The sequence below is a fragment of the Arachis stenosperma genome, chromosome 3, assembly GCF_014773155.1.
Source record: "Arachis stenosperma cultivar V10309 chromosome 3, arast.V10309.gnm1.PFL2, whole genome shotgun sequence".
Taxonomy (NCBI): Eukaryota; Viridiplantae; Streptophyta; class Magnoliopsida; order Fabales; family Fabaceae; genus Arachis; species Arachis stenosperma.
The window spans coordinates 21,752,041-21,761,722 of record NC_080379.1 but is presented as its reverse complement, the minus strand read 5'-3'; the positions used below and the strand labels follow the sequence as shown (position 1 = coordinate 21,761,722).

The window sequence follows — 9,682 nt, the reverse complement described above, 5'->3', positions numbered from 1 at the left end:
GACCAGTAATATATTAATCAAATCTAACTAACACACATACATAAATACACCCTATAGTCTTTTAATAGCTGTTACGCGTTGCTAACCTTCTACTAGCGGGTGCTACATGCGTTGCAATTTGCGCATACCATTGAAAAAATAGTAGTAAATTTAAATACTCATTATACGATAATTAGTAGTCCAATGTGATCCCATTCATTGCTTGATTGCCTCACGTTGCCATAAATCATTTTCCAATTGAAATAGAATTAGAGAATAAAGTGCATAATAAACTAATAATATAAAAACTTAAAAAGAAAAAGGAGTGTAACTTACTGGGTGGTTTCCAACAGTGTTTGTTTAAAAGAATCAATCAACCGACTTAGAACCAACCATGTAGTAGCGTTAGCATCACAAATTCTTATTCCGTATTTCATCTTGTATGGGCGGCCCTTGGATTCTTTCTATATTAAATAAACAAAATTGTGATCCATGATGAATTAATAATATAGCCTCTGCATTTTGACCCAATATTTTGTTAGCTTACCCTTACACACTACGTTTATAGTCAACATTGGTAAAACGGTAAAAGAGCCGCGGGAAAAAATTTATATGACAATAAAAAACTTTTCATTATGTATTTTTATATATTTATATTTTATATGCATTTCACATATTTTCAGTAAAATCGGACATAAAATTAAACTAATTAAATTTGATAAATTTACCTAATCTTCCATCAAATAAAAGATAAGTTATCCTCTATAATAAATCCAATAATTATTGAATAAAATTAATTATGTCATTAAAATGATCGATATTAATTTTTAATTTAACTTAAATTTTGATAATCAAATTAATTAATTATAGTAAAAACTACTTAAACGTCATGCCTATAAAATTACACAATTCTTTTAATAACTATAAAATTCATTACTCTTACTCAATTAACACTTTATTTTTTTATTTTAAATTTGTGATTTAACCTTTTAATTTTTCTATTTATCTGTGTTTTTAGCTTTTTAGTTTTTTTTTTTTTGTATTGTTAGATATAATTAATATAATGTGTGGTTTTAAAAAAAATGATCAAATTAGATCTCTTTTGTAACTTTAATAATTTACAAAAAAAAAATATTATATTTAATTAGTTTAATTAATTGTCAAAACTCAAATTAAATTAAGAGTTAATTTTAACCATGATGACATAGTTTATTTCATCTTATAGTTGTTAGATATGTCATAGGAGATAATTTATCCTTTATTTGAGAGAGAATTGCATAAAATTCACTATTAAATTTTTTATAAACACAAAAAATACACTATTTAGCTATTAAACTCATCATTTTTTTGCTAACTCATCATTTTCCATCAATGAAAATATAATTAAATGACGGATGGTCACTTTTGTTAAATTTTAAAATTATTCAATGACTATTTTGTTGATAATATCTTTTAAGTATTATTTTGTTAGCGCCTAAATATTTTAAGTATCAAATTAGTATTTATCACTAAATATATATACAATAATTTAATTTTATTATTTATGAAATTTGACTTTCAATATCAATATGAATTTGCTGTTTCATATTTTTTTGGGGGTCTTTGCTGTTTCATATTTGTATACAGGTTGTTGAGTTCTGGAATCCATGTATTATGGGTACGAAAATCAAAAGGTGTATGTCTACATTTTTTTTTTTTTTTGAGGAATCGTATACAAAATTCATTAAAAATGTCCATTGCTTTTAAAAAAAATTAACAAACTTAGCTAATGTGACATGTACTTCTAAATTAAATAAAAAAACAAAGATGATGTATTCTAATAAATTAAATAAAAATTAAGTCTAACTTCTCATCATGCATGCCATCTCTTCAATAAAATAAAAGAAAAAATAAAAATTATTTTCTCAGTAATTGAGTATCTTTTAACATATATTTTATTTTGTTCCCATTCAGAAATATGCAGTGAAATATGACATTTAACCTTACCAAATAAGAAATAAATGGAAACTTGTAATTTCCTTACAATGACTTAAAAGTGACTCAACAATTTTAACTTTTAAGTAATTTCAATTTTATCTTTTTCCCCTAATGTGAATTAAAAATTGTGTAAGTAGGAAGCATGCAAAAGCATTAAGTAACTTCGGAAAGAAAAAGAAAATTCCAAATCCTCCGCCCACCCGAAATTACTTATTAGATAAGGCAATCAAAATGACGAATATGCCCCTGGAAAACAAAACACTGTCCCTCTAGGAAACAAGGAGGCAATTGCTGTTCCTTAAGCAGAATCAATGCCGATCATCAAAATAATTCACTGTTCCTTATCTGTCATCCCATCAGGGTTCAGTTAATTCTTCTCCTCACTTTCCTTGAAAACCCCCTTTTCTCATTTTCCTTATTAAATCCTCCTTCTTACACATTCACATTATCATCATCTATCTATATAAACAGGACACAACATTAATTCATCACTACAACACACTCATCATATTGTTCTATATATTCACATTCAATAACACTATACATGGCTAGTGGTGGTGGAGTTGACTTTGAGGACTTGCTTCCGATGATGGCGACCAAGCTAGGAGGCGAGGGACTCGTAAAAGAACTATGCAACGGTTTTGAGTTGCTGATGGACAAAGAGAAAGGTGTGATCACGTTGGAGAGCTTAAGGAGTAATGCTGCGGCGGTTCTTGGGATTGAGGACATGAAGGAGGACGAGCTTGTGAGCATGATGAGGGAAGGTGACATCGACGGCGACGGCTGCCTTTCGCAGATGGAGTTCTGTGTCTTGATGTTCAGGTTGAGCCCTGAATTGATGGAAGAGTCTTGGTTTTTGATTGAACAGGCATTGCAAAATCATGATGATGAACTAGTTAGCAACAATAACAAGAACAAGAGCAATTCTTCTATTTCATGATTGTTTTTATTAATTAGTACTATAGGCCAGACATAGTGCTTCATTTGATTTCGGAGTTCATGGTATTAATTATTTGTAATTTGTATCACAGTTGAAATTGAGAAGAGTGGACACTTTTTTGGGATACTTTTTGAGTTTAATATACTTGTACCATAGAGACTTAATTGGATTAGAACTTCTTTTTATTTCCTTAAAATCATGCTTTACCGGATTCACTGTGGCATAACATCAACCTATATAGCAAAACAGTTCTTTGAAGAGAAAATTCCCAAACCCAGAGCATTCATTGCCTGCCGTCGGATGAGGATTCAACTGCAACTCTTAATGAATCGGCAAATTGACTAAACAATTGATGGAAAGAATTGTTTCTGGAGTTGAGTTATTCTGAGTGGATTAAGAAATTGACCGAATCTTATAAGCTGGAATTAGGTGGCATTCTTCTTAATTAAGGTGTGAATAGGAAATTTCTTGTGAATTTGCCTAGCTTTTATAATTACTTTTACCTTGCGGTTGTAGTTGTAGTTGAACCTATGCTGTAGTGATTAGTCTTCTACAACACTTCCAAAGTTCCAATAACTAGAGTCTGGAGTTCTGTTTTTTATTCTTGCATTGGCGATTTGTGTATTATTGAGTGTATTCAAGTTGTGTGGAATGATACAATATAGAAGGATATTTATAGACGCTAAAAGAATTGAAATAATAAAGACGTAATACCTTATAATAAATATTCAGATATGTTAAATGATGCTAATTGATCTATTTGATCCTAATTATACTCTAACAGGTGGAATGTGTCCAAAATCAAATGTTGAAAGGTCCTTTCTTTTTTTATTTATCTTTGTTAATTATGTGAAATATTCCACTAATAAAAATCAAACAGGGAAGTAAACAAATGAGTATTATTTGGTACTAAATCTTTCCCTTAAGTCTGATGCAATCGTGCCTGGAACTTCCTTTCAAATTATTCAATACTTGCAACTAGCCGTTGGAACATCCAATTTGATTAGAATATAATATTCATTTCTTCCATAATCTGTTAAGTTCTCCTCTATAAAGATGATTGTATCGAAAATTATTAAAGGACGTACAAACCAGATCTGCTGCTAAAAATATTTTAATCCCAAAGCGGTCGGCTAGTATTGGAACAGTTCCAAACAAGAACAATGCTTGCTTATTTCTTGTCTTCTTGTTCACGATCAATAATCCTATTACCAAAATCGCATTAGTTAATTATTGGAGATCGAACAAATCACACTGCTATGCTTGGTGGTGCTTCTCCTTTTTTTTTTTACCCGAGTAAATATCTAATTTGATTTCTATTTATTTAAAGACTGTGATTCTTAAAAACAAAGAATGACGTTATTTATTAAAAAACCTTATGATATTAAATTAACGAAATTTTCATCTTATAAACTCTTTTACTTTGTTTTCATTTCATGATATAGGACTAATTTCTTATATTTGCCACACTTATTATTTTTATCATTGTGAAATAAGTTACGATAAATATTAGAAGACCATTAGAATTTATTGTTTTTTGTCATCACTTTTAGTCATTAACAAAAAATTTTTAATTTAGTAATCTAACAACATATTTTAATTCATTTTAAATATTAATAGCTAATTATTGACCAAAAATAATAAATTCTAATAACATTCTAAAATTTCTGATAAATTATTTTATTTGTTAGTAAAATTCATCAAGCGACAATAAAATGAGTTTTTGTATAAGTTGTCAATTACGTGCCAAAATGGATGTTTAGATTCTTTAGTGGTGTATGTACTTTAGGTGCATTTTTAATTGTTAACATTAATTGTAATTTGTTGTGCATATGTGCAAAGATAGAGTAGTTAATTATCCAATTTTATAACTGTTATATTATGCTTTTTAGTAAAATATTTGATATTATTTTTGTATCAAGTGTCAGATGTGAAAATTTTACATTTTCCTTTGCATTTTCTACTTATATTTTTTTGAAAGTAGAATCGCTTATATGTTCATTAGTTTGATCTAAATAAATATATAAAGGAAAAGTATATGAATCCAAAAACTAAACAAAACAACATTAATTTATATTAATAATTAATTTTAAGTTTTTTAAATTCAAAATTTAAAAAAATTTAAATTTGATTAAATAAACCTAAGTAAAATCTATACAAACATTCCTCTTCTCTCTCATATTAACGTACCCACTTCCAACAATCACCTACACACACTTTTCTCTCTCACTGTCAAGCTCTCTCCACCTCTCCAGCGCGACCCACTCCTCTTTTATCACCAACATCTGGCTCGTCAGATTCGCCACCGTCGACAAGAACCGCTTCCCTTTTGTGAACCAGAAGTGTTATCGGAACCGCCGTTGCAGTTGGAGTTGAACTTGAGCTCGATCTCTAAGGCGGCAACGATTTCGGGGAGTTGAACTTGAATTTAGTGATAAGATTTTCCTCCTTCAGTTGTTATTCAAATCTGTCTGACATATTATGTTATCTTTAGTTGGTATTTGGTAATATGGATGATGAGCGCTGACTGAATCGTTGATGCTGCAGAGCTGGGATATTAGGAGAAATCAAGAAGCATGGAACCCAGATCCAGTTGCTGAGTTGGATGGACACTGGGGTCCTCATGATGAGTATGTCAATGTATGGGAATCTGACATCGGTGTTCATGCAAATTTCTTGTTTTGCTGTACTGGTGAGAAAGAGGTTTCTTGAAGAGACTGCAAACTATACACTTGATCTTAGTTAAAAGGAGTCCTTAAACAATTACAGAAATATAAAAAAATATTAATTTAATATGAAAAAAATCCTAATACTTAATAAAAGAAATATTCAGTTATATTTTAGCAAAAATAATTAAACATCTATAAAATTTAAAAAAAAATATGAAATTCTTAAAAAAATAGAGACATTCACATTTGCAATATAAAAAAAATCAAAAAATATATAAAAGAACATCCATTTAGTATGAAAAAGAAACATTCTGATACTTAGCAGAAGAAACATCCATATATATTAACTCGTAGAGATTTTGGATTCACTCAAAGATATTTGGTTGGTTTTTTGCTAATACCCTTTTGATTCCCTAACATTATTCTAGTATAAAATATGTATTTTTGTTATTTATAAAAATTACTATATATTTGTATATCTTTCAACGTAAGGTACATAACTGAAAAAATACTATAAAAAAGATATATATTTCATTTTCATTAAAAAAATTAATAATGTTGATCAAGAACAGAATTAAGTTGAATATTAGAAATGGATCAAAAATAAATTTTATAAAAAAAAAGAATAAAATAAAATTTTTAGAGATTAAATTAAAATTTATACACAATTTATAAAAAAAAATTAAAATTTGGAGAGACATTATCCTTCTTTTATTGTATGAGGCTCTGCCCCCTCATATTTACATAAAAATATGTCATAATATTCTATCATAAAAGATTGCTTGCTGTTAGGGCTAATAATACTAATCTAATCTGACCAACTCGTATTCTTGATATATTCTAATATATAATTAAAAATTATTATACATATATAATAAAATTGATAGAGGTCAAACTCACATTCTCTCACTTTTATAATTTTAACAAAGATTTTATTGTAATTTTGTTGTTTTTAATTTTAATATAAATTAAATTTTGTATTTTTTATTTTATTAATATATTTATGAACTATGTAATGATTAAATATTATGTTTGACTGAAATAATTAATTTGTTGTAAATCGAATCAAATAAGATAGGATGTAAAATATTAAAATGCGAGTAGGATTTGAGATAAAAAATTTTCAACTTGTGAATAAAATTAAAATAGAATCTAAATTATAACCTACCTTCATGATCAGTGCAACTTGCTATATCGTATATGATTTTTCCAATTTGAGATTACTTTTTTTTTTTTACATTATACACTACTCCCGTACATATTATGAGGTTCTTAAGAGACAATCTAATGTACCATGTGAATTAAGCCTCAAGCCGGTGTGATTAATTTGGTTTTGTTTTTGGTTTTTTTTTTTTTGTCATGGGTAATTATTTTGTTTAAAAAAGCTTCAACAGTTTTTTCTCTCATGATATTTCAAACTTTGTTTTCGGTCTTGATGATGCTTCAATTTTTAAAGAGGCTCAACCACACTTCACTCTCAAAGTCTAAACTTTCGAAGCAGTCCAACATTTTAGTAACCCAAATGCATTGCTTTTAAAGAAAATAACAATCACTCTAATCACGATAGCCTGAAAACTCACCTGGGCTGTGTTTCATAACGTGCGATTATATAGAAGAAATATGTTGTGAAGCTTTCGGTCCAAAACCAAAAAGGAGAGTTTCCGTTGACTACGATATTTTTTTTGTCGCAATGGGCAAACAAATTGGCCCCAACAAATTAATTGGGGTCGTTTTAAAAATTATTAGCGATGCCAATGAGCCTTAGTTCAAGTGGCATATATTCCCCTTCTTTACTAAGAGGTCTCAGGTTTGAGCCTCATCTAGTGCAAACTTGACAAAAAAGGGGATTTCATGTGTGTGTGAGTGTGGTGTGTGTGAGTGTGTAACCTAGGATTGGGGGTTGTCCAATCCATCGACCAAAAAAAAAAAAAAAATTATTAGTGATTAAAAATAAGATTTGTATCACTTTTTATGCATATTTTTTTTTGTATTTTTTTTAAAGTATAAAAGATAATTTTTATAGTTTCACCCTTTTTGTTAATCACTTTAAATATCAAAAATAAAAGATATACACAAAAATAATGCATAAAATATTCTTCTTTTATCAGCTGATAAAATGAAAAAGAAAAATATCATCAAGTAGTGCCGCAAATGTTGGTTGGTAATGATCAAGGATCTGAAAACTAAATTTGAACCATCTAACTACAAGTTACTAGTTTAGAGGTTTAATAAATCTAATTATGGTTCAACTGAGCAAATAATTAAAGAGTATTTATAAATTTGATTAATTAATATTATTAATATTATTGATATTATTATTAATATTAATAAACGGTTATCAATCGTTTAGTATCATTTGGTTGAAGGGACACAATTTTGTAAGGATTGTGTATGTTCAAAATATCGTGTCTATTGGCTAAAGGAACACAACTCTGTAAGAAATGTATATGTTCAAAATATTGTATCTATTGGCAATAGAAAAGACAACTATTTGTGTACGTAACTAATCATAATTGCTACGTGTAATATGTATAAATAAGTTCTTGTCCACTATTTCAAATATACAAGTATTAAGTGAACATTTTACTCAACTATTAAAGAGATTTTCTTTGTTTAAGAGAGTTGAGAATTTCTTACTATTAATTAAAAAATTTTTAGGTTTCATTGTATCTTAGGAGAGTATTGTCATCAACCTATAGTAACTAAGTGTGGGGACAAATATCTCTCTAAAGAAAGCGATCTAATCGTGCCTTGAAACCAAAATACAAATAAAGTTTTGTTATCTTCTCATCTTTATATACCCAACAATTTTAGAGAGATATTACTTGAAGATGGCACAAGATCAAAACACCACGTTCAAGGTCATGAATCAAGACTTTTACAAGTTAGATCGCTTTGATGAAACGAACTTCAACCGTTGGAAAGATAAGATGATGTTTCTTCTTTTAGTTCTCAATATTGCATATGTGATGGACCCAAAGACTACACCAATTGCCGATGTCGCTGAAAATTTCACACTGAAAGAAAAAGAAAAGATTGTTCAATTAAAGAAGAAACGTGATGAAGATACTTTTGCATGTCGATGTCATATTCTCAATACTTTATCCAACCGACTCTATAATCTCTATATGTCATTTCAATCACCATTGGAGATTTGAAAATCTTTGGAAGAAAAGTTCAATACTGAACAACAAGGAACAGATAAGTTTATTATGATAAAATATTTCGAATTTATTATGAATGATACTATACCTGTTATGGATCAAATTCATGAATTACAAATCCTTGTAAGTAGACTTCGTGATCTACAAGAGGTGATCCCTGAATCATTACAAGTTAGAGGAATTATTTCAAAATTGCCTTCATCATGGAATGGTTATAGAAAGAAACTTTTACATCTTGTTGAGGACTTCACAATTGAGAAATTACTAAAACATATACGTATAGAGAAGAAAACTCGAAAATGTGATGTTGTGTATCTCTCTCAAAGTTTTAAAGTGAATCATATTGGTGAAGACAAAACCAATAAGAAGAAAAGAAAGTTCTTAAAAGATTCAAAGCAAGATAAAAAGAGACAAAGAGAGTATTATCATTGTTACAAGAAAGGTTTTTTCTTATGAAATTTTGAAAGAAAGAGAGCATAATTTGAATTATCTAAAAGTGTGGGGGTGTTTAGCCTTTTATCAAGTTCCTGATCAAAAGAGAACTAAATTGGGGCCAAGAGCCATAAAAGACATTTTTATAGGATATGATCAAAATTCTAAAGCATACAAAATATTATACTTAGTGTCTAATGTAGTTGTTGATAATCTCATAGTTAAAGAATTCAATACACCCTATGATCCTAATTTTAAATTAGAAAGAAATATGGGAAGAACTATAGTACAATTAGAATATGCTAGTGCAATATAGGAAATTTAATGTATGCAATACATTGTATTAGACCTGATATAGCATTTGTTGTGTGCAAATTATCAAGGTTTACAGAAAAGCCTAGCAATCAACATTGGAAAGCTATAACAAGAGTTCTTGGTTATCTCAAGAAAATCATAAACTTGGGTTTACATTATAGTGATTATCCCGCAGTTTTAGAAGGTGATTCCGACACAAGTTGGAT

General features: G+C 28.7%; 1 protein-coding gene across 1 annotated transcript; it reads left to right on the top strand.

The window, feature by feature from the left end:
* The first annotated feature begins 2,296 nt into the window (after positions 1–2,296).
* Positions 2,297–3,537, top strand: LOC130967994 (calcium-binding protein KRP1-like). The gene has a single exon (XM_057893069.1). It carries the CDS (start codon positions 2,501–2,503, stop codon positions 2,894–2,896), a length of 396 nt encoding a protein of 131 aa, XP_057749052.1. The 5' UTR covers positions 2,297–2,500; the 3' UTR covers positions 2,897–3,537.
* Positions 3,538–9,682: the final 6,145 nt, after the last annotated feature.

Bases quoted from the DNA above. Each gene is read 5' to 3' on its own strand.
- LOC130967994 (XM_057893069.1), top strand. From the start codon at position 2,501: ATGGCTAGTGGTGGTGGAGTTGACTTTGAGGACTTGCTTCCGATGATG.